This window comes from Antedon mediterranea, chromosome 5 (genome assembly GCF_964355755.1).
Source record: "Antedon mediterranea chromosome 5, ecAntMedi1.1, whole genome shotgun sequence".
Lineage (NCBI taxonomy): Eukaryota > Metazoa > Echinodermata > Crinoidea > Comatulida > Antedonidae > Antedon > Antedon mediterranea.
Window position 1 is genome coordinate 3,509,555 of NC_092674.1, and position 25,083 is coordinate 3,534,637.

The 25,083-nt window shown below is 33.5% G+C and overlaps 2 protein-coding genes across 4 annotated transcripts in view; one reads left to right on the forward strand and one right to left on the reverse strand.

The window, feature by feature from the left end:
- Nucleotides 1-11: 11 nt before the first annotated feature.
- LOC140048864 (helicase-like transcription factor) lies at nt 12-19,281 on the forward strand. 2 transcript variants are annotated; one of them, XM_072093667.1, is made up of 22 exons: nt 12-119; nt 7,891-8,171; nt 8,395-8,561; nt 8,879-9,107; nt 9,566-9,640; nt 10,083-10,367; nt 10,757-11,044; nt 11,173-11,234; nt 11,609-11,694; nt 11,805-11,939; nt 12,531-13,474; nt 13,864-13,996; nt 14,357-14,495; nt 14,988-15,167; nt 15,444-15,568; nt 15,824-15,936; nt 16,283-16,384; nt 16,577-16,699; nt 17,123-17,235; nt 17,352-17,532; nt 17,931-18,011; nt 18,305-19,281. In XM_072093667.1, exons 2-22 carry the CDS (start codon nt 7,902-7,904, stop codon nt 18,452-18,454), a joined length of 3,981 nt encoding a protein of 1,326 aa, XP_071949768.1. In that variant the 5' UTR covers nt 12-119; nt 7,891-7,901; the 3' UTR covers nt 18,455-19,281. The 2 variants fall into 2 exon arrangements, with proteins under 2 accessions (XP_071949768.1, XP_071949769.1); XM_072093668.1 differs by lacking the exon at nt 12-119 and adding an exon at nt 7,332-7,346.
- Nucleotides 19,282-19,558: 277 nt separating this feature from the next.
- The window catches only part of LOC140048866 (apicoplast pyruvate carrier 1-like), an 87,021-nt gene continuing 81,496 nt past the window's right edge, over nt 19,559-25,083 (reverse strand). For both annotated transcript variants that reach the window (XM_072093670.1, XM_072093669.1), the window contains exons 3-11: nt 24,560-24,681; nt 24,040-24,166; nt 23,312-23,460; nt 23,059-23,179; nt 22,230-22,484; nt 21,599-21,721; nt 21,246-21,406; nt 20,717-20,871; nt 19,559-20,626 (exon numbers count right to left, since the gene is read on the reverse strand). In XM_072093670.1, the coding sequence (XP_071949771.1) occupies nt 20,571-20,626; nt 20,717-20,871; nt 21,246-21,406; nt 21,599-21,721; nt 22,230-22,484; nt 23,059-23,179; nt 23,312-23,460; nt 24,040-24,166; nt 24,560-24,681 (1,269 nt within the window). In that variant the 3' untranslated portion in view covers nt 19,559-20,570. The remainder of the gene's footprint in view (nt 20,627-20,716; nt 20,872-21,245; nt 21,407-21,598; nt 21,722-22,229; nt 22,485-23,058; nt 23,180-23,311; nt 23,461-24,039; nt 24,167-24,559; nt 24,682-25,083) is intronic.

Here is a 25,083-nt window from a genome sequence, read left to right on the forward strand (position 1 = left end):
GGCGCGCGAGAAAAAACCAGACACTGCTTGCTGCTGCTGCTAGCTGCATGCTGCTGCTGCTGTTCGTAAAAAGAAAACAAAGCATTTACCCTCTGAAAGTCTAAGTTGTTCTTCCAGTGGTAAGTAGTTGTTATTTTTTATTCGTTTAGTTGTTACGCGAGTAGGTTTGAATACTATTTAATTAATGTCTCTTTTTAAAAGAATTATTGGGTTCTAAAGTGTTCTGACAATAATGTGACCTCTCTCCCCGGGTATCGGATCATCTCGGTCGCGTTTCATTTCGGTCGCGCTTCCGGTAAATCGAACTTCCGGCGATTTCTATGGAACGCCGCTCAATGCAGTACTGTACACTGTAAGCTCTAATTAAAGATCGAAGTGTAGTTCTATTATTTTTTAGGTGTTTATTTAAAAATGATTTTATATAATAATCATTATATTTAAATAAATATTGTAAAAACAGTATGTTATTAATATTTAACTTTTTTTTAAATGTTTTTATAAGCATTATATTTTGATATATTTTGTAAATATTCTATTTCTTTCTGACGGGAAAAATAACATACAAACTCACTTTACACTTTTGTCAATGATCATTCAATCTTTTTATTTTTAAAACAAAAACATATACACAAATATTTACATATATTTAAAAACAAAACATAGATACGTTAATGTAATGCAAAACAAACTCGTTTCACACTGTTTTTCAATTCAATCCTTTTATTTTTTAAATAAAAACGCATATACAAATGTTTACATTCATCATTCAAATTGAAACCTTTTTATTTACATCTACAAACGTTATTTTATTTATCTATGTATTTAATATTTTATTTATTAGCAATATTTACATCTATCTCATCTACAAATCGCGAACATCATTTGATATAACGCGCGATCAGCGTAAGGAGCGATCTCTCTGATTGTTGGCCTGCGCGATACTCGTCCCAGAGGCGTAAGAGCGTTCTAGTTGCACGTCGGTAAGCTTGTCGCTGAAGCCGGTCAACATCTTCGCGATGAACTAATTCCATTGTGATGTGAACATTCTGACTCTCTTCATGCAGCAGCCCGATTAAGAGGTAGAGTTGAAGTTTTGCTGAAATAACAAAAATAACGTACTATAATTATCATGAGCAAGTTAACAACATAATACATAATATTATAATTGAAAATTAATTTTCTTACCACGTCGTCCTTTTCGATTCAGTCTGTTGTGATACGGGTGTCTCGAAAACAGAGACCCGAGACCCAGGGTCTCTGTTTTCAAGGAAATCTCGAAAACAGAGACCCCCACTAAAACGTCTCAATATTACGTAATATAGGGGGTCTCTGTTTTCGAGATTTTCTCGAAAATAGAGACCCCCACTAAAACTTCTAAATAATACGTTATATAGGGGGTCTCTGTTTAACAGAGACCCCCACTAAAGCGTCTCATTATTACATTATATAGGGGGTCTCTATTTTCGAGAAAAACTCGAAAACAGAGACCCCCTATATAATGTATTATTTAGACATTTTAGTGGGGGTGGAGTCCCCACTAAAACGTCTCGAGAATGACGTATCAGTAATAAACGGTAACTGATATGCCGATCAAAGAACAAGCCGCAACGATAAGAAGAGATTGATGAATTCTTGAACGCGTGTAAAAAGACTGTCATTTTGGAATACAAGGTCGACGTCCTAGAAGTAAGATGTATAAATATATAGAAGCTAAAAAGCGGGAGATTATTTAAAAAGCTGACATTAGTTTCGTAACGTACATTTATTTACAAGCATAAAAGATAATAACGTACAATGCAATAACAAAATGATATGAGGTCAGACTTTGAGACAGACTGGAGGATAAAGACAAATATATTGTGTTGGGCGAGCCTTAAAAAAGAAATGAATAAAAAAAAAAAAAAATTGATAAATAAATAAACATAAATTCACGGTTTTTGCGATAAAAGTTGGGTGTTAATAATTTATGACCAAGCTTGGTGGGTATTTGCAACACTCTTAATCAACAGGGATTATATTAGGGGGTCTCGGGAAATCTCGAAAAAAGAGACCCCCAATATAATGAGACGTTTTAGTGGGGGTCTCTGTTTTCGAGTTTTTCTCGAAAACAGAGACCCCCTATATAACGTAATATTGACATTGAGACGTTTTAGTGGGGTCTCTGTTTTCGAGAAAAACTCGAAAACAGAGACCCCCTATATTACGTAATATTGAGACGTTTTAGTAGGGGTCTCTGTTTTCGAGATTTTCTCGAAAACAGGGACCCTGGGTCTCGGGTCTCTGTTTTCGAGGTCTCTGTTTTGGAGACACCTGTTGTGATACCCCTCAAGGTCGCTGTTGGTCCTCGTTGTCAACAGACAATATGGTTTCATTCTAATTCAATAGCACGAGACATAATGCGACACATCAATGCATTATGCTTTTAAAAAATGTTACATTACATACATAATCGTAATAATATCTTTCAATCAGTGCAATATAGTGTATAAAAAAGCTCAGTAAAGTCTCTCACTGATTTTAACTGGCACCAAACAAATATTCCCAATTTACTCATTCATAATTATTAACATATAGGAGTCGTCTTCGTAAGCTACTTGTTGTGTCCTTAAAATATAGATAAAAATCGTTACAAATGCAAACAGGTTTATAAATTCGAACTGCTACACGTACCGAGTGCTGAAAGAGAGTTAAATCGGACAGTTAAGTCTCAATCCTACAATAGCATCCATTTTCGTATGCTTTATACATAATTGACGCGCCATACACCACGATCGATATTGTTGAAAATTGACCTTAATTGACACGCGACCGAAATGAAACGCGACCGAGATGATCGTAATTCCTCTCCCCGCCGCCGCCGAGGGACGATATGATTGATTGGAAATTCCAATGGATGCCTGATGGTTGTGTGGTTAAATGATTTTAGCCAGATCCGACATCTCATCTCATGACATCTGCTATTTTATTATGTATCTGTATGACTATATGACACTGTTGCAGTGACTTGTTGAGAGAAATACTTTTCATCCGGGCAATAATGCCTACCCTACATACATTCTTCGTGACCTTGCTTGTGTAATTTGAGTATCCCACTTTTATGCATTGTGTCCTCCACCATGAGGAAAAGAAGAAAAGTGGGCCTTGCAATACTTTTTTCGCGCCGCGGCTCTAGCCAGCTATGTCCCAGGAGGACACATTCATTAATAAGCTGTTTCAATAGCGGTAGCTTTAGTATCTAAGGCTGACAGTTTTGTGAATTTGGAAACTCGACTATAATTTATAGGTAGCTGCTGGACCCAAAAAACGTCTGGGAGAAGAGAGTCTATATGAAAGCCTTTGCTGATAATACAGTATTATTGAGATGTAGACGGAAATCTGTAAAATCTTGTTCAATAAATAATAACTTCGTTTTTGCTGTCAACCAGGCCGGTATTATAATAAGTCACTGTCAAATAATCATTCGATAATGGTCAACACTTTATTTTGGCTCGGTCAACATAAAGGGAGGTATTTTTTTTACAATGACTTTCTTTTGACTGTCAATCTAGGCCAATGTTATAATAATACGCCGTCAGATATTAAATCATTGAAACAGTCCTGGTAAATTTTTTTTTTGGTTATCAGATGCCGTGGGGGGGGGGGGGTCCAATCAATTATCGTCAGAAGGTGAACAATCAATCTAGGTAGCAGCAGCAGATTATTATTAACGCCTGCTCCATTAATTAATCCAGAAAAAGGTTTGTACATTATCTATTTGTTTATTAGCCTTCTGCTAACACAATTATATTTTCTTTAAAAACAGGTTTTATAAGTGGTTTCAACATTTATGATAGTAATGTCACAGTTCTGTGTCTGGACGCAAGTTCATAGACCTACTAGTTATATTATTCATATTAACTGATACTTACTCTTCATTTACCGTAAAGTTCAGTTTTAATGAAATATAATATAAATTGGCTTCGTAACAATTAATTAGTGTTGAAAAGGTTAGTTTTTTGGTGATAGGTGAAAATGACATGTAACTTCGTAATCAATTTATTTTTTTTGTATAAAGGCCCAATTACACTATGACGATAACGACGGACGATAAATATATAGCATGTATTTTTTTTACATAAACCAAAAGAAATTAGAAAGGTTTTCGTTCTAGACCTATAGGATAATCATTTATGCTGTCTTTGATAAAAATAATGTTTTCAAATTCCAATCGAATGACGTCATGATAAATAAAAACAATAAAATCGCTGTATTGGAACGATATTATTGGACGTGTGAAAATATAATTTTCATCAAAGGAATTGTTTATATTTCTTTTGGTTTATGTATTAAAAATGCACATTTGTCTATTTATCGTCGATCGTTATCGTCCTAGTGTATGGGCCTTATGCTGTAAATGTTCAATTAATTGATCATTCCGATTTTATTAGTTGGACTCTTGCACAGTTGCTGTCTAATCGTTGTTGTGTAATATCATTTCGAACCATATTAAAATCATAAAGAGATTCATATTCCTTAACATGTGGCTTTGCATGGAAGTCAGGTCTACAAAAACTCGGGCCCGGGGTCATTGTTATTGGGCCTGAAAGTGTTGGTGAATTCATAATTATACTTAATATTATATTTATACAGGGAGTTGTTATTAGTAATAACAACTTCCTGATTTATATATATATATAATTATATAATTATACAATTGAAAGCAAAACCCGTTGAATCTCAAATCATTAGGACTAAAAATTTGGCTTATCAATCAAATAAATACTTTCGTTCAAAATGAAACTCCAACCTCTCTAATCAAAAGATTGAACTCGAAAACGGACCGTTTTTTGAATTGGGTATGTTGAAACATTTCAATATTCATTTAAAAAAGTACATTAATTATGGTATTGATCAGTGGCTATAGAGGCGTGAAAACCCTCGGTCAATATCATGTAAAATGCACTGTGGAAGGGTCATTATTAAGACTGCAAAATTGGGCTTATTAACAAATAAATACTTTCTTTCAAATGTAAAATCAAGGCTGAAAAATTGGGCTTATCAACAACAAAATATTTTATTATTAGACGCGATAACATCAAAGATAATCAGTATAATTATTAATATAGCCTCTGTTACTAGTTTTATTCTACATGATAAAGTAAATAAAAATCCACTAGAAAACAAACCAGTCTGAATGTTATGCTTATTAGCCATGTTATGTTTGTTACTGTAGGCCTATGATTGTTTGCAATGTCCACATATTATTTCCGTGGGCATATCCATAGTGTATCACTCACAAAAAAGACGTGTGAGGTTCTTTCTTTAGATTTTGAAGAATGATTTGTGTTACAGGTTGACACATGAGTCAAATGCTCAAGATATCGGCTAACGCCATGGGACCCTTGGCTTATCAATGAATAATAAATACAGTACTACTTTCGTTCAATTGAAATCAGAATCTGACCGTTTCATTAAATTGGGTGTGATTAGGCCTAAACATATAATAATTTATTAAAAAGGTACAATAAAAACAAATGCATCAGAGGCGTAAAGAACCCACGGTCAATATCAATGTAAAATGTATATGGTATAAGCACTGTGGAAGGGGTCATTATTATTAAACTGGAAAATTCGGCTTATCAACAAATAAATACTTTCGTTTAAAATGTAAAATAAGACTGCAAAATTGGGCTTATCAACAAATAAATACTTTCATTCAAAATGTAAAATAAGACTGCACAATTGGGCTATCAACAGATAAAATACTTTTTTTTCAAAATGTAAAATTAAGACTGGAAAATTGGGCTTATCAACAAATAAATACTTTCTTTCAAATGTAAAATCAAGGCTGAAAAATTATTGGGCTTATCAACAACAAAATATTTTATTATTAGACGCGATAACATCAAGGATAATCAGTATAATTATTAATATAGCCTCTGTTACTAGTTTTATTCTACATGATAAAGTAAATAAAAATCCACTAGAAAACAAACCAGTCTGAATGTTATGCTTATTAGCCATGTTATGTTTGTTACTGTAGGCCTATGATTGTTTGCAATGTCCACATATTATTTCCGTGGGCATATCCATAGTGTATCACTCACAAAAAAGACGTGTGTGAGGTTCTTTCTTTAGATTTTGAAGAATGATTTGTGTTACAGGTTGACACATGAGTCAAATGCTCAAGATATCGGCTAACGCCATGGGACCCTTGGCTTATCAATGAATAATAAATACAGTACTACTTTCGTTCAATTGAAATCAGAATCTGACCGTTTCATTAAATTGGGTGTGATTAGGCCTAAACATATAATAATTTATTAAAAAGGTACAATAAAAACAAATGCATCAGAGGCGTAAAGAACCCACGGTCAATATCAATGTAAAATGTATATGGTATAAGCACTGTGGAAGGGGTCATTAATATTATTAAACTAGAAAATTCGGCTTATCAACAAATAAATACTTTCGTTTAAAATGTAAAATAAGACTGCAAAATTGGGCTTATCAACAAATAAATACTTTCGTTCAAAATGTAAAATAAGACTGCACAATTGGGCTTATCAACAGATAAAATACTTTTTTTTCAAAATGTAAAATTAAGACTGGAAAATTGGGCTTATAAACAAATAAATACTTTTTTTCAAAATGTAAGAAAACATTTTTTAAATATAATCCTTAAGCTCTGTCTATACTATCAAACTAAATATGATGTGCCCATTATATAGACATGACGATGTCATATCACTACGATATTCGGGCATATCACTACCATATTTGGGCACATCACACTTTTTTTGTTAAACTAGTTGGGACAGTGTAGACACAGAACGAAACATAAATCCGAATTGGACTGACGCGATTGATTTAATTGGGTATTTTTTATTAATGTAATGATTCATTAAAAACTATAATACCGATACGCGTTTGGTATTGATCAATGGTGCAAAAAACCCTGAGAAATAATGTTATAACGCGATTTGGTGATAGCTTAGCAATAATACAACCCATATACTATTATTATAAATACCTATATTACAAATCCATTCATATAACTTTTCATCGCGAACCGAAAATGTATAAATGTTATTCTACAGACAGTAATTATATATTCAAAAGCCATATTATTATTATTATCAATACCTAAATGCGATAGTAATAACCACATAAACATACATTATTATTCCCAATACAAGTTTGTGCGTTTAATTCTAGAAAGAAACGACTGTGCTAACAGGCCAATGACATAAATCACAAGTAAGGTCCCAATTGTTCACTTGCGTTTTGATTGGCCGACCTACTGTATTAGATTAATGAAGACTGTTCTTACAACTGTCCAGTCAAAAAGTTACGCGGCGTTTTTTGTAAGAAATATTTCTTGTTTAAATTCCAATTACTGTACACACATTATAAGATTAGGCTGCGCAGTATCATTATTTCTAGTGCATAATTATAGGTGTAACCATGGTGTAACAATATTTTATATTATTTATACACTCCATAACATTGGAATTTAATAAGAAGAATAATAATAATAATTAATACAATATAATAAAATCTTTTCTCTATCTCAGACTAGTATTTCAACCATCAACATTTTTGTTTAATTTATGTTATCAATTTTCATGTTTTAACAACAATGCCTAATACTGTACACAATTCTGAATACTTTAATGACTTTCAACAATGTTGTTTATTTGATTATCATCACATAATTAGCATAACAATAGAACTTAATTGAATCCTGAAGCATTTAAACAATGAAGTCCAGCAGTATACAGGAAATAAACAACACACCCTCTATTGTTGGACAAATAACTTCACCCTTCCTAAAGTTAGATTAAATGCTTGCATAAATTCAGTAAAATGTAAAACATTTTTTCATTATAAATTTCTTTTGAATTCAAGTTTTACTCATCATGCCTTGGCGTCAACGTCGTCACAACGGGTGGAAGGAAGATTGGCCACAGAAGAAAAAGAAATCATCAAACAGCTGGAGAAACAGCAGCTCTTGGACCCTGCCAAGTGTTCCTGGTCTAGACTTGCTGGAGAGGTCTCTGCTTAGTGTTGATGCCTTAATTGGCGATGATCCATATATTGATGATGACCTAGATGACAGCTCTGATAATCAGAAACTGTTGGCGACCATCAAAGGCAACATTGTTGGAATTCAGTACTACAATGGCACGGTATTGAATAATCACAGTTAATAATTCTTATAAGCTTTGCTATGTTTTTTTTCTAATTTTTAAATATTACTCATTTGTTCTTCAGAATGGTTCCATGATTGTTCCGAAATTTCAATCTTTTTTGTCATTAAATTTTATTTTAAAGAGAATTTTTGAGTTAAAATTAAAACACTACAGCAGCTTATTAATTGAATTTCTGCATTGTTGTTCTTGTTTTTTACAGGTTAATAATTTTGAAATGGTCGGCTTGGTACGAGAACCTAACAATCCATACGACAGAAATGCAGTACGTGTCGACAATGTTAGTAAGCAAAAGGTTGGCCATCTAAATCGACATTTAGCTGCTGCAATGTCTTATATAGTGGACAACAAGTTAGCACGTGTTGAAGGGTAGGTGTATTGTGATGTGTTTTATAAAATTTTACCTTATTACATTCATATGTTTTTTATGTGTGGAACTGTATGATATAATTAATATCTTTGAGTCTATTATGAGGGCTTACAAGCGTCATTTAAAGCTCTACACTATCAAATTTTATGTGACAACAAAATTTCATTTGCCCATATATGGACATGATGTCATATCACTACCATATTTAAACATATCGCTACCATATTTGGGTACATGACACTTTTTTGTCAAACTAGTTTGATAGTGTAGACAGAGCTTAAATTGATGTCATGGATGTCTTTATTTTTTTGTTTAGCATTGTCCCGTCGGGGAAGAATAATCAATATTCAATGCCAGTGAACCTCACCCTGTGGGGAAAACCCGAAAGACAGAATTCAGTTGCGAGTGCTCTATCCAGACATAATATTCAGTTTCAATATCCTGGTGGAGCCATGTCAACCGCCACTGCCTCATCTTCCGGTGTGGTTAGTGGTTACCAACCTAGGTCATCTAGTTATACCCCACAGCTCTTGACTCAGGCAGAGGTAATATATTGTTACTTTTTAATGTCCATATTCCTAATACGATTGTTGGACTGTTTTCGACACAATGATTTTGAGATGAACTGCCTCCATGTTTTATAATCCTGAGATACTTTTTTGGTTGGGGCCTGAAGGTTTTACTGTAATTATGAAAAAGTGAATTGTATAAAAAAATGCCTATGGTAGAATTCGAACCTGATACTTCTCACTTGTTACTCTCGAGTGCCAAACCACAGTGCCACAAACTGGTGTAGTGTGTTTTAGTGTAGTTCTGTGGTAAGCCTATTCCAAATTCCCGGGAGAAGACGCCATCATTTCTTATGGTCCCCAAATACATGTCAGATAAAAGAACTTTTTTCTTTTTTTCCCCTGAAATTATACAAAAATAAAGTAGAATTAAAATTAATATAATTATTGAATTATATTGACATTTTATCCTAATTTTCTTACTTCTACTGTAGATGAAAAATGAATTGGATAGTATTTTTGACTCAATGAAGGAACACGATAAAACATCTTGTATGGAGCCAGCCAAGGTAGAGTAACATATTTACATAGTGTTGATGTTGTTTGTTTTGTTGCTTGTCTTGTTAATTTTATCATATATGTTTTGATGTAATAATAATTATTTAAATTATTTTAAAAATAATACTGTTTTTTCAGATTAATTCAAAATAATATTTTGTTTCATTTTATGACAAATCATCAGCATGTATATAATCATTCAGATTTGATTGTGATACGGTTTTTGCAAGTGTGATATCTGCATATCATTAAGCTGAAGGTTCCGAGTTCGAATCTCGATTGGGGTGGTTTTTTCTCAACGATTCCGTCATTTTTTATCGTTTCTAAATCAATAAATTTTCCCTTTTTTTCATTTATTTATTTTTTCATTTAATTTTCAGTATATCATAGGGCGGTTTAGAATTTCTTCTATGAATGCCTATAAATATTCTATTTACTATTTTCATTGTTTAGGCCATTATGACCAAACTGTACCCACATCAGAAGCGTGCTTTGCAGTGGATGGTGAACCAGGAGAACTCCAACACCCTGCCACCATTGTGGAAAGAGAGGAAAGGAAACTACATCAACATCGCTACAAACTACCAAACAACAGTGCGGCCGCCAAGCATTAATGGCGGCATTCTAGCAGACGACATGGGCCTTGGTAAAACTCTTGAGGTCATAGCACTTATCATGACAAACTTTTGCAATGGGAAGCCGTTAGCTGTCCCTGTGGAAGGGTTGCCGCCTCCCAAGGTACAGTAACAAATTTTGCATTCAACTGTATATATATACAGTAAATACACTTTTATTGGACACCACTCTAAGGGAACACTTTTCTGTTTAAAAACAACAAGGTGAAATATATTTTTGAACTCGTATGAGATAATTCTATTAAGGGAACACTTTGTTGGGTCCTCAAAGTTTCCCCCTTAGAGGTTTTACTATAAATTATAAATAACACAAATTATGAAAAATGACTTGTAGTATCAAGCAAAGCTTATTAACAAAAGTTCCAATATTATTGTATAAAAATGTCTGTTAGGATTTGAACCTGCGACTTCTCACTTACAGCATGAGTACCATACCACATCAAACTGGTGTTTTAGTGTAGTTTTACAACAAAATCTGCTTTATATTCATAGGAGGTAGGTAGTATGTCAAGTAAAAGGAAAAATGGAAAAGTGGATACAGTATTTGAGAAACCAGTCTTTGAGGTGAAGACGAAATCAAAACTAGAGGACGTGAAATCAGATGTAAAGGTGGAAATAGACATCAAAACAGAGGTGAAGATGGAACAAGAGATAAAAATAGAAGTGAAGAGAGAGGAAGGGAAGAAAGAGGAGGAGGAGGAGGAGTATCAACCTAAATCAGGAAAAGGAGGGAAAGGGAAGAGAGCTACAAGAAAGAGGAAAGCCGGCAAAAAGGACAAGGTGAGTTAAAATACAATATGTGATGATAGTAAACAAGTTCATAATAGTTCATAGTGTGCTTAGGGTTACTATATTTAAATGTCATTTAAATGCCATTACCCACATAACCACCTACTTTGTTGTTTCAGAAAAACATGAAAGATGTTGCAAACGTTGAAGAAAACATTGAATCTGGTAGACGACCAAGAAGGTTGGTATGCTTCTAAAGCTCTGTCTACACTATCCAATTTTATGTGACAAAAAAATGTGATGTGCCCATATAGGGACATGGTGATGTCATATCACTACCATATTTAAGCATATCGCTACCATATTTGGGCACATCACACTTTTTTCTTTAGATGAGATTTGCTGTACTTCCATTCTATGGTCAGTCTTAAAAATATTGTAATTTTTTTTTTGTAATCTGGGCATATATATCTGGGTTTTGTTCTTTGCTGATTGTTGTCTTTATGGAATATTTTATCAACAGAAAAGTTTGTGTACACCACTATTATTTTTATTTTAAGATCCTAAAAGCAAATTCAATAAGACTACTAATATGCTATTTTGTGTTTTTTTCAGAACTATTAGGAAACCTGCTAAGTATGTGTACAGTGGTAGCGAGGATGAGGCTATGATTTCCAGCATAGTTTCACAAAACAAAAAATGTAAGTATTCTTTAAAACTCTATCTACACTATCAAACTTTATGTGATGTGCCCATATATGGACATAATGATGTCATATCACTACTATCTCTTATTCTTTCTATATTTCAGGTAAAACAAATACTTCTGTGCAAGAAGAGATAAAATCAGAAGTTAACGTTGAACACAATGAAAAAGAAGAGGAGGTGTTTGAGATGGATATGGTAGAAAACCATTGGGATGATGTGGTACTGCCCAACACATATGGTAATGACATTTTGTCTTTTACTTATCTTGTCTTAGTAGTTAAGTTTCATCTTGTTTGTATAAAGACTATTGGAAGATTTTTACGTTTACTTCTTGGGAACTTGATTCAATCAGTCAATAAACATGATAATAACCAATAATAATATAGTACAATGATTTTTAAAAAATATAATGAAAATAATATATAATGTAAATGCAGATTATTTACAATTTGGCCATTTGTTGTGCAAACAAGTTAACTTGCTAGATGTGACTACATCAGTAGCCTTAATCTAAATGCCAACTTTTATGTCAATGGCTACCAGATGTCTCTATGATGTTACCTGAACCAGTACCAGATTTAGTAAATTATTTGTTACATTTTGTCTGTCATAGTTAAACATGTAAATTAAATATTTCAAATTCAGTTCTTTTTCAAGCTCTGTGTATTCAGTGTATTATACACAAATTCTTCCTAAAAAGCATTATTTACAATTACTATTTACAATAAACTATTTATTATCGTTTATTTATCAGTATTTTAAATGATCTTTTTAAAATAATCATTACTTTTTGTTTTTAGCGGTTAATAGTACTTAATTTTCATTTTAGATGATCTTCCAGAAGTATTGATTACTGAGCCGGAATCGCTGCCATCAATGTCCAATTCCACACAAGCTTCAGTTAATGGTACAACCTCTTCTCAAGTTGACCTTGTTGTAATTTCACCCTTAAAATCTTGTAATTCTGAGAAGACATTGCGGCAAACGTCATCTGTTGTTTCAAATTCCTCTACAGCAAATGGCACTTCTGTTCTCAATATAACCGATGCCATTCCAGCTAATGACACTACTGTCCCGGAAACAAGCGATGTCGTTGAAGCTAATGGTACTTCTGTTTCGGGAACAACCAATGTCACTCAACTGAATGGCACTTCTGTTGGTAATAGTAAGAGTTCTCATGATGGTAATCTTGCTCTTGTACCATGGCTTTCGTTTGAGAATATAAAAGTGCCTTCAGTAAACGACGGTGCTCCTGGTACAAAGACTGTTATGAATGATCTCCCTCCTTTACCAAGTCTTCCATCAGAACAAACAAAGATGAAACCTGCATCAAGATTGTCTACTGGTGTGTCTTGTGCAAGTGGCGCCAGCGTCAATAAAGTTTTTACACCAGCACCTATCTTAATTCAGGAATGGAGAACCTCCGATGTGGCTACCTCCTCTGGCAGTCCTGATGTATTGAAAAAATCAACCATTGTTCTCAGTGACGAAGAAGATGATGATGATGATGATGACCTCCCAGCAATACAGCTCTCTCACAAAGCCCCCAGCAGAACATACACAAGAGGTCCAAGAGCAACTCTCATTGTCTGCCCTCTGTCGGTGATGAGTAACTGGTTACAGCAACTCAAAGACCATGTGCATCCTCATGTGGACATAAGAGTGTACTTGTATTATGGACCAGATCGTGTACGTGATCCTAAAGTGCTGACGTCTAAAGACATCGTGATAACAACCTACAATACATTGGCAATGGATTTTAAAGCAAATGGGGTAAGATTTGTTATTGTTTATTCATTATCAGAATATGTGACGTACCCATATATGGACACGATGTCACATTACTACCATATTTGGACACATTACACTTTTTTGTTGTCTAGAATATAGAATAGTACAATCATAACTGCTAATAGGGCACAAATATATCTGGAAAATATTATACAGTTAAGTTAGTTATAAAGCTCTGTCTACACTATCAAACTTTATGTGATAACATAAATAAGATTCACCCATATATGGTACATGATGATATCATATCACTACCATATTTGGGCACATCACACTTTTTTTGTCATACTAGTTTGATAGGGTAGACAGATCTTAACAGAAAATTGTGCTTCCTTACTGTTAAAATTTACAATATTAAACTATTTTTTCAGGAGAAAAGTGTCTTGCACAAAACTCAGTGGCTGAGAATAGTCTTGGATGAAGGTCACATGATTCGCAACCCTTCGACAATGCAGAGTAAAGCAGCAATTGCTCTCAAGAGTGAACGTCGATGGATTTTGACGGGTAAGTTTAATTCGACATCTGTTTCTTGTAACATCTTGAGCAAACTAGTTTGTGAAAAAAAGATGGATGTACCCAAATATGATATGTCATTGTGTCCATGGTCACATCATTTTTTTTTTGTCACATAAAGTTTAATAAGATCAGATTCCGTTGTGACAAGAAAAAAAATCTTAAAAAAAAACTTTTTTATTGTTATTCCACACACTTTTTTACCAAACAGATTACACTAACTTATTCTGAATTCTGTATGTGTGTGATCAAAAGCACAACGTTTAAGAATTTTGACTCGGTATGAATGTAGCCTTAAAATAGCATGATAAACAGGATTCACACTTTATTCAAACTTTTCGTCCTTTGTAGGAACCCCTATACAGAACTCCATGCGTGATCTCTGGTCTCTTACCGTATTTCTAAAACTAGAACCGTTCTGCTCGGACCAGCAGTGGTGGAAACGAGTGATTTCTCGACCAATAGCTGAAGGCAACAAGGCGGCACTTGGGTAAATATGAGAATGCTTTAAACTTATATGAAATGCCAGACCTTTTCTTTTGAGGTGCCCTTGATGAGTGTGATTTACACATTAAATTTGGCAAACTTCTACACACCAAAATACAAACAGCACACCTACATCACCCCTGAATGTATTGAGGAGTGCAATTTGTAGCACACCTATAATTTTAACAAGACAAGGCCTAAAATGTAGTTGAGTTAAGCATAGAGGTACTACCATTTCCAGTTTTCATTTTACAGATATTGATACGATCTCTGTTTATTGAATTATAAATACAAATATAGTGTATTTTATAATATATTTGTGTTTTTTTTCGTTTATTGAGGAGTGTTTAACAAATTAATAAGAAATAAGTGCATTAAAAGTGTGTCTGGCTAAATAAAACTGTGACTATACCCTGGTCCTCTGCAGCACTTTTTAAAAATGTTCAGTATATTGAATATTACTATTAAATATAATAAAAATGTAATTAATTTGTAGACGAGTTCAAGCTCTGATGAGAGCCATTGCGCTACGACGAACCAAAACCCAGAAGATAGATGGTAAGCCATTGGTTGAATTGCCAGAAAGAAATGTTTACGTCCAATCAGTGGAGCTGTCTGAAGAAGAAAGGAAAGTGTATGAAACCATGGCTAAGGAAGGTCGTCTAGCCATAGGCCGGTTAGTATTCATTCAATTCAACTTTTATTTTGGAAAGTGGTTCTATAGATATTTTATTTAAAGCTCTGTCTACACTATCAAACTTTATGTGACAAAAAAAATGTGATGTGCCCATACATGAACACAATGTCACTACCATATATGGAAATTCACTACCATATATGGGCACTTTTTTTGTCAAAATAGTTTGATAATGTAGACAGAGCTTAATAAGTATTTAAATACAATTGATAGAATGTGTCTAAGGGACTTATTTGATTTCAATTTTGTTGACAGATATTTCAGAGCTGGTACTCTGTTGCATCACTATGGCGACGTTTTGTCGATCTTGTTGAGGTTACGTCAACTTTGCTGTCATCCAGCACTCTGCAATCGAGCAAGAGCTAAAGCTGAGATAGAAGGTGAGTACATGTCTTATTTGAGGTTAGGCTACTTGGAAGAAAGATAACATTGTTCTGTTAAGCCTCACTGTGAGCACTTGATAGTTTGTAAACTGTAGGTCAAAATCGTGAGTGAATCACAATCACTACTAAAATTTGCGAGAGGAGTACGGTATTATGTCAAGCGACAATAAACACCCAACAGTATCGTGTCTGCTGACTGCAACAGTCCTAAGCCTGTCATTTAAAAGTTTTTTACCTTGTCTTCAATATTAGCACTAATTGCACAGGGAGCTAAGGAGGCTGAATCAAATGTAGTCGTCACAGATGAAGCCAAAAAGAAACTAGTTGAGAAGTTACTTAATGTTCTTAGCCAGGGAGGTGATGAGGTAAGTTAAGGAGGCTTTTGATTTGCGAGGGCTGACGACCGACCTAGGTCAGGTAAATTATTTACCTGAAAAAACTGTTACTTAAAGCAATGGGTTTTGGTTGAATTTAACCATTTATTTTGTCATTTTATAAGTGAAAACATAAATTTTGATTTTTTTTCTATTCAAAGTCTGATTTTATTAATCTTCGTTTTTCATGTTTTTGGGGGACAATACATCTTTAATGATAATACTTCATAAATTTGCCAAAAAGTCAGAATAACTACTCTTATGAACACAATATCAAAAGTGAATGTCAAAATGTATGGGTCTGTATCATTATTGTCTAACCCTGTACTTTGTTTAGGAGTGTTGTGTCTGCCTAGACTCTCTCAAACTGCCTGTCATCACGGCTTGTGCTCATGTCTTCTGTAGGCCTTGCATTGAGGAGGTGATCAGAAAGGACCAGGTAACTTTATATCTGTTTTGTTTTATATATTGTGTTTTTCACTCGAATTAAGTCTCTGTGACTATTCACCAATCACACTTGGGCGAAAGAAAATTCTTGTACTTAAAATTTAACATTTTCTTATTTAAGGGTAATACCACTTTTTTTTGTTAATACTATAATTTGATAATAATGTATCTGTATTCTTCTTAGGAGCAAGCAGCCTGCCCTCTATGTCGAGCAGACGTGAAAGATAAAGATCTCGTGGAAGTCCCAAACGAGGATAAAGTTGAACCACCTACGCCATTGGCTGGTCCATGGCAATCAAGCGCAAAGGTTAGAGGTCATATTGTAGTATCCAGGGTAAAACATGTTTTCTAGGGGAAACAAATCAAACTGAAATTTGGCATAGATTCATCAAAGGAAATTAATAGAAAGTACAATGTCATTGGTTGAAATACAAAGAAGTTATTCATTTTAACTTTTACAATACAGAAAACAGAACAGGTTACAGAAAAAGATTTTTCTTGTCAAGTTTAACCCCTTTTACAAAAAGTATGATAAATGATAATTTTATTAAATAGTAATAAAAGGTTAAAGCAGACAACTAGATGAAAGTCATTGCTAATGATGTAAAACTCGAGAAACCTGAAAAAAAATGTATTTGATAATTTATTGCAATAGAAAAATACTGGATAGTTTTAAATCATTGTTATCTTCATGCAGATAAGTTTAAAAATCACTTTGTTTAATTTATAGGTTGACGCCATGATGCAACATCTAATCCAGTTACAGCGTGACGATCCAACCATTAAAAGTCTTGTCGTGTCTCAGTTCACCTCACTACTAGATCTTGTTCAGAAACCACTAAGGTAATTCAGTTAATTAATATGCATTTCAGAATCATTTATTTCTAAATGTCATAATTAAAATTTTATGTTGTATTTTTGCTATTATTTGAAAACAAATATTTTTGTTTGGTATTCAGTGACATTGGAATAAAGTTTGTTTGCTTTGATGGACGTATGAATATGAAGAAACGAACAGAGGCGATATCGGAGTTTATGAAACAAGGGCCCGACACGCCAACCGTCTGTCTACTGTCATTAAAAGCTGGTGGCGTTGGCGTCAATCTCGTCTCCGCTTCACGAGTCTTTTTACTTGATCCTGTAAGTACAGCGAAAGAGATCCCAGAAATATTTTGACAAATTACAAAGTCTGAAATCAAATCAAAGCCCTACTTAAGGCCAATTTAAACAGAAAAGTGGTAACTGTAAGCAGAAACGCATAGCTTGCCCCATGTAGAATCTGTATCTATCCTCAGCGGAAAACCGCCCGAATTACATAGATTCTTTATTTTTATTACCATTGCTGCTCTTAAATTGCCCTTAATGCAGATATATTTTCATTTTTACGTAGTAGAATTAAATATCCAATCAAATTAAAATAGGTGCAAATTATGCTATTGTAGTTATATAGAACATGAAATCATTGAGATCAGCTAATTCGCACCTTGATTTTGTTTTGCCTATCACACATTTATTTTGATTTTAAACTATTCTTCTAGGCTTGGAATCCAGCAGCTGAAGAGCAATGCTTTGACCGATGTCATCGCTTGGGTCAAACCAAAGATGTTATTATCACCAAGGTATGTAATATTTTTAATTTAATATAATTGAAAGTTGAATTCTGTTAAAACTAATCTAGAGAGATTCAGAATCCTTTTAATTTGTGGCATTAAACGCCATTTTAGACATCATAACAATCCTTTCCTTACGCTCTGTCTACTCAAACTAGTTTGACAACAAAAGTCATCATGTCCATATATGGGCACATCACATATTTTTGTCACATCAAGTTTGATAGAGTAGACAGAGCGAGAGAGATCAGAAATTCAAAAGCCATTTTAGCCATCATAAAAATTGACTTTTTAATTTTTAGTTTATTGTGAAGGATTCGGTTGAGGAACGTATGATGGACCTGCAAGAGAAGAAGCGCAATCTGATGGCAGGTGCTTTTGGCAAGAAGCAGACTGCAGAAGAACGACAGCGCACCAGAATAGACGACATCAGACTTCTTCTGGATCTTTAGGTCACGGTGAAGTAATGCCGGTCAGTCCAAACCACTTTTCATTGCAAAATAAAGCGTAAATTTTAATACCTAGCAATAGTTGTAGCAATTCATACAAGTTACGTGACCGGTTTGAAGTCTAACGAAAAAATATGTTGCAATATCCCGACAGCCATCTTCTATCCATGTAATACTGTTGATAGTGAGAGATTATTTAGAGGATTATGGTTACTATCATCAGATACGATACAGAAGGATGTTTCTTGTCGCTAGGCATAATACTGTCTAACGGCTGCAATCCATTTGTTTTAGCACGCTGTGGAGTAAGCATTTTTAAGCAGTATTAAGTATGTCTATTTCCAAAAAAAATTTTCCGTCATGCATGGAACATTGGTTGTCAGAAATATGTAAAATCAGAAATGCCTTAAGCTCTGTCTACACTATCAAACTTTATGTGAAAACAAAATGTGATATGCCCAAATATGTACATAATGATATCATATATCACTACCATATTTGGGCACTAGTTTGATAGTGTAGTGTGCAAGTGTCCGTCCTGAAGAATTGTGATTAAACATAATTTACTTTTAGTCATTTTATTTTAGTTAAGATAGTTGAAAACACAACTCAAATTAAACTCTCAACTCTCCTAATAATGTTTGATTTTCCAGTAACTCTGATACTGTATTCTGTTGTTGAGAGAGTCTACTATATAAATTATAATACAGTATTTTAAGTTTTTTAGTAGTTTCCGATTAGAAAAAAAGACAAAAACATACTATTTAGCAGATATTCCAATCTTTATTCTACATTCTTTGTAAAATTTTAACCTTGATTTGTGTGTATTTTTATATAACTGTACTAATTATATAATATAGATTTTATACTCTTCTCTTTAGATTATATAATCTACTTTTCTATAATCGTCGTCTTAAGCTCTGTCTACCCTATCAAACTTTATATGACAAAAAAATGTGATGGTCGCATCACTATCATATTTGGGCACATCACTACCATATTTGGGCACATCACTACCATATTTGGCCCGTTTGATAGTTGTAGACAGAGCTTTCTTTTTAGTGTTTATAAATAAGTATAAATTAACATATGACTAATACAGAAATTGTAACTTGCCAAAGATGTTTAAAATAATAAAAATGCATGTTTTTAAAATCTAAAACAACGTGTCATTAATTATGTCATTGGCGTGGAAAACAATTTAAAGAAATTAACAGTTTTTGTTTATTTTTGCATCTATTGACTACAAGATTCAAAACAAAATCTGCTAATGCTCGCTATACAAAATAATTTTCTATAAAACAATATAAATGATGAATATATTTTGAACACATGTTGTCAATGCAGTACTTTTTTATAGGCAAATTTAGACGATTAAAATATAATACTAAATACAATACTATTTTTGAAAGGCACTGTGTGTGTCTCTGTAATACAATTAAAGGCCGTTTGTATTGCACCTATACATTTTGTGTTTATTGCACCAAAAAGTCTACTTGTCGATGAACAATAATCAGCATTATACATTAAAACTTTAAATTTAGCATATTCAACAAAAACACACAAAAGACTTCATTCACATACAATAGTCCCTCAAATAATCTTTTCACTCATACAGTAATTGCCTTTGGCTCCCACTCCCCTAGATTTTAAAGGTGATAGAGGCAAAATAGTTAAATTATATATTCATATATATATAAATCCAAAGGCAAATTACTGAAAAAATAACAATGCTGTGGGTATATATATAAACCTGAGCTGCACTGACGAGATCTAATAAGATCGAAACAGTACTGTCTGCAGATTGGATATATATATATAAATCCAAAGGCAAATTACCGGAAAAAATGACAATGCTGTGGGTATAATATATATTAAAATCAACACTTTTATATGTTTTTAATTAATCTTATTTATATTCCTACTGGCAACACCCACATCAATCAATTTTGATTGAATTCAACTTAACCTTTGTAAAATCTAATTTTTGGTTTATGGCACCTTTAAATATTATAATATATGTTATAATAATTAATAACAGTTTATTAATAAGATTAATAAAGGTCAAAACTTTAATAAAATAAACCATTAAATTACACATTAAAATCTCATTAATTTTTTATATGTATTTTCCATCTGTAGTCTTCACGTTAAACGCCAAGGCAAGCACCAATCCTAAAACAAAACAAAAATGAATTATAAAGACTTAGATAGCTAGATCCGTAGAATTCCAATAATATATTTTTTCAAATAATAAAAACTTACCTACAAAAGCAAAACCAGATATTAAGATAAACATTCCAAACCAGCCTAACGTGTCACTGAGCGTGGTCGAGAGAACTACCCCTAGCGGACCAGTGAACACTTGAGACGTAAACAACAAACCGTAATTTGTTCCAACGTATCGTGAACCAAAAGCTCTAGATAAAAAAAAAGCGAACTAGATTGCATTAAACTATTAAACTATTTAGTTCTAGACAGCGATTCGGCTTAATGTTTGTATGTAAGATAAAGATTTTGGCACATATTGCTCTTCATACATTTGCATGAGCTGGAGCCACCCTTTAAGATCAATAATGCAATTTAGCCTGGAGCTACCCTTTAAGATCAGTAATGCAATTTAGCCTGGAGCTACCCTTTGAGATCAGTATTGCAACTTTGCCTGGAGCTACCATTTAAGATCAGTAATGCAACTTAGCCTGGAGCTACCTTTTAAGAACAGTAATGCAACTTAGCCCGGTGCTATCCCTTAAGATTGAGCAATACAATTGAACCCTTTAAATACAAGTCTTACCTAGAAACAGCAGCTGGGAAAAGAGCATAATTGCCTGAAAATATGAAGAATAAACAACAAATCCAAATAAATAGCATTGCTCTATCGCCCTCAACTTTTGAGCACAGTTTGAGCGTCATCATAAACGTTATCATTGACGCACAATTTATAACCATGGCCATCTGTAAAAAAAATGTGTTTATTTTTAAATTCATCTACAGACATGAATTTCAGATATAATATATAGTTAAATGTAAACATTTTTAATCAAATTATTTTTTTTTGTCTATAAATTGTGTTTTACCCGCCAACCCACCACTTCTTATCCACCACAAACAGCTTCACTATGTTAGGCTCTCGTCTGTATACATTACCTTATAAGAGAATATATCAGCCATATGACCCCAGAATACCCTGCCAAGAGCATTACACACAGCACTAAATGAACCAATTAATGAGAGGAAGTGATCATCACTAATAAATGTCTGACCATAAGCCTAAAAAAAAAAACAACAGATAGGTCAATGAGGGGGTTTGTGTGTTGGACGTTGGATTACTGATTGTGAGCACGAGTTCAAATCCAACTCTCTTTGCATTGCTTGCATCCTTAAGCAAGATACTTTACTTAGGTTTTCCTCTCCAACCAAATGTCTAAATGGGTACCTGGTTCGATCAAGACACCACTTAGTGCTAATGACTAGCTGCATTATTAGAGTATGTTTCCATACGTGTTTGATGAAAAAAAAATGACTGGGGTAATAATGTAAAGTACTTAAAGCAATATTATTATTATATTAAGTAATTCGCTATTAACCAATGCTTTAGAAAGATAAACATTAAGCTAATGCTGCTATGCCTGCATAGATTAATCTTTACTTAAAGATTGGTTCACTCAGTGCTTCAATAACATTAACTAGTAGCAAATTAATGTTTAGAAAGTGTGTACACTGGAGTTGTACGTATACGCATATTATTCATATTTAAAACCAGCTACTCTTATCTTACCTTCCATAACGTGGCTATAAAAATAGTAGCCTGTCCATTCACAAAAAAAGTAAACCAAAGATTCCAGAAAGCGCCGGTTTTGAGAATTTCTCGAGGTTGCAACTCTAGACCTGATGAGCGGACATCCACTTGTGGATACTCGCCTTCCTCTGGGAACATTGAACCCACTTCCTTTGTGACCTCGTTCTTGTTTTCAGCTTCGCTGACTGTCAACTTAGATTCTTCGCTGCATTCACTATCCAACGCAGCATAAACCTAAAACATTGATTATCATATTAAAATTGATTAGAAATATTTTTAATAAACAGATAAATAAATTTATATAGTACTTGTACATGGTTTGACATAACGTACAGGTTGGAAGAGGACAATTAGAAAACATGTTTTTTTTTCAAAATATGTACAATACAGACACCAAATATAATTGGATAACAAATTGTGTACAGTATAAAATAAAATTCTTAAAAAATTTTGAAAATACCTAATTTTGAAAATACTCTTCCCTTGTCGGGGATAATGAAATTATATAATTTACATAATAATATTAATTATGGCTGTCTTCTGTCGTGAACAAAAATTATGTCAATTAGTCTTAAATTCATCTGAATGATGCATCAAAATAAGTCAGGACTGTTTAAAGCACCTTGGTTGGTTCTATAATTGACCAAGGGTTTCTCTTGTTCAGTGCCCACCTTGACCAGAGGAGAGGCATAAGCCAATATGTCTGAGGCAGATACTAGTAAGGCCGTATATATGGCAGCATATGATTATGTAAGGCTTTAAGGGTATGATAATATACTAGCATTATAATAATAGAGTATTAGCGTACATCTTTAACAGGTGGGTTTTTAATAAACACCGAACCAATAAGCTGCATGATGACATAAATCAACCCAAGCACCAAGAAGACGGATGGAACTTTATCTAGAAGAGATGGCTCAGAAAAATATCTGAAATAATAAAAAACAAAATGACATATGTTATTCATCTATCAGTATGTTTGATGCTAGTTAATGAAATCGTTGGCTCAAAACTTGGAAAAAAAGAGGCATGCACGATACGGACATTTTCGTTATTCATACCTTTCATTTGGATAGCCTGGTTCCGTTGAGTTTGGAGACAAGTTGGTTGGATTGATGTAAGCTGTTTGCACAAAGTTGAAAATAAAAGCTCCACCGCCAAATCCTGCTACGATTATTCCGCTAACTAACCCTGTCTTCTCTGGAAACCACTGGGTATTAAATACAACATTCAGTATAGCTATCATAGTTTGTATATATTTGTGTTTTGAACCTTTACTTAAGCTATACACTATCAAACTAGTTTGAGAAAAAAAGTGTGATGTGCACAAATATGGTAGTGATATGACACCATCATGTCCATATATGGGCGCACCACTTTTTTTTTGTCACATAAAGTTTGATAGTGTAGACAAGGCTTAGCTTCGTTGAGTTGCGGTTATTTATTTTATTTAATTTTTGAAGCTAAACTTTTTTTAAACTTGACTATTTACAGAGTTCCCGGTTCAATTTCTGATAAGAACTACACCCAGTCCATTCTGCTATATAATTGAGTACATGGTTGAAAAGCGAGTTTAAATATAGGGTAACATGAAAATAAACTGGTAACCCTACCACATGTGAGGCTTAGTACAACGCATATCACACAATAATAATACAGTACACACATAGCTACTGTCACTCACAACCACTGATCATAACTGGGCCCTCTGGGAGACCAGACTTTGACTGAAGAGGTCTACCAGTATAGATAAATAAATATATTTTTATTTTGTGATTAATGAACCCACCTTTAGAGCGCAGACAAGTGGCGGAACATACGCAATCCCTGTGCCTATTCCGACTACAATGCCATACGTCACAGATAACAACACAAAGGATATCTGTATAGTGAAGTAAGACAGTAACACTCCTGTGCTGTAGAAAAAATAATTTTTTTTTTTCCTTTGAAAACAAAAACAATCAAGGACATGCTATACTGTTTTTTTTTAAAAGGATGTTTTGCTGTCATAAAAAAAGCAGGAAAATTGATGTGGTGTTGGGGTGTTTATACATTCATTATGCATGAATGCCAAAAAAAAAAGATTTTTATTCAGGATTTGAAATTTGTTATAATGCTATTGTCATGTGGAAAACAAAATTAGAAGGATAGTTTAAAAGTGTGGTCGAACTTTACGCAAATCTGGATCGATTGCAATCATGCAATATTTATGGAAAATAAAGTGATTTTGAAACAAAAATTTTTTTTTCTTGGCCTTAATCAAAATGACCATGGTCATTAAGCATGGATGGCGTCCTTTATACTCTTACCTCATCAGTAAGCCACCAGCTAGTGCTATGTGTCTTGGTCCAAACCGCTTTTCTAACTTCCCACCTAGAATCATGGTTGAACCTTGACCCACAAGAGTTAATACATAAATAAGGACTACAAGCTAAAAAAAAAATTACAAATTGGTTAATAAAAATAGAAATAAAATTGACAAAAAAAGTAAATATTAATACATTACAGTAGAACTTCTAGTAAGGGGACACCTTTGGACCCAAAAAAGTTTCCTCTTAATTGGGGCAGGGCAGCTCCCTCTTAATTGGGGCAGGGCAGCTCCCTCTTAATAGGTGTTAAAATATACAGTAGAACAACACACCTTCAGAACCAAATAAAGTGTCCCCCTAATAGGGTCATAGTGTTAAAACGTATAGGTGCATTTTAATACAACATTTTTTAAATATTAAATTAAAAAAATGTTTTTATGAATATGTTATTTTCAGTTGCTTTAACCATGTAAGTGAATACAGAGAAAAATAATTGTCAGTGATTTGGTTAAGCTGTCGTTGGC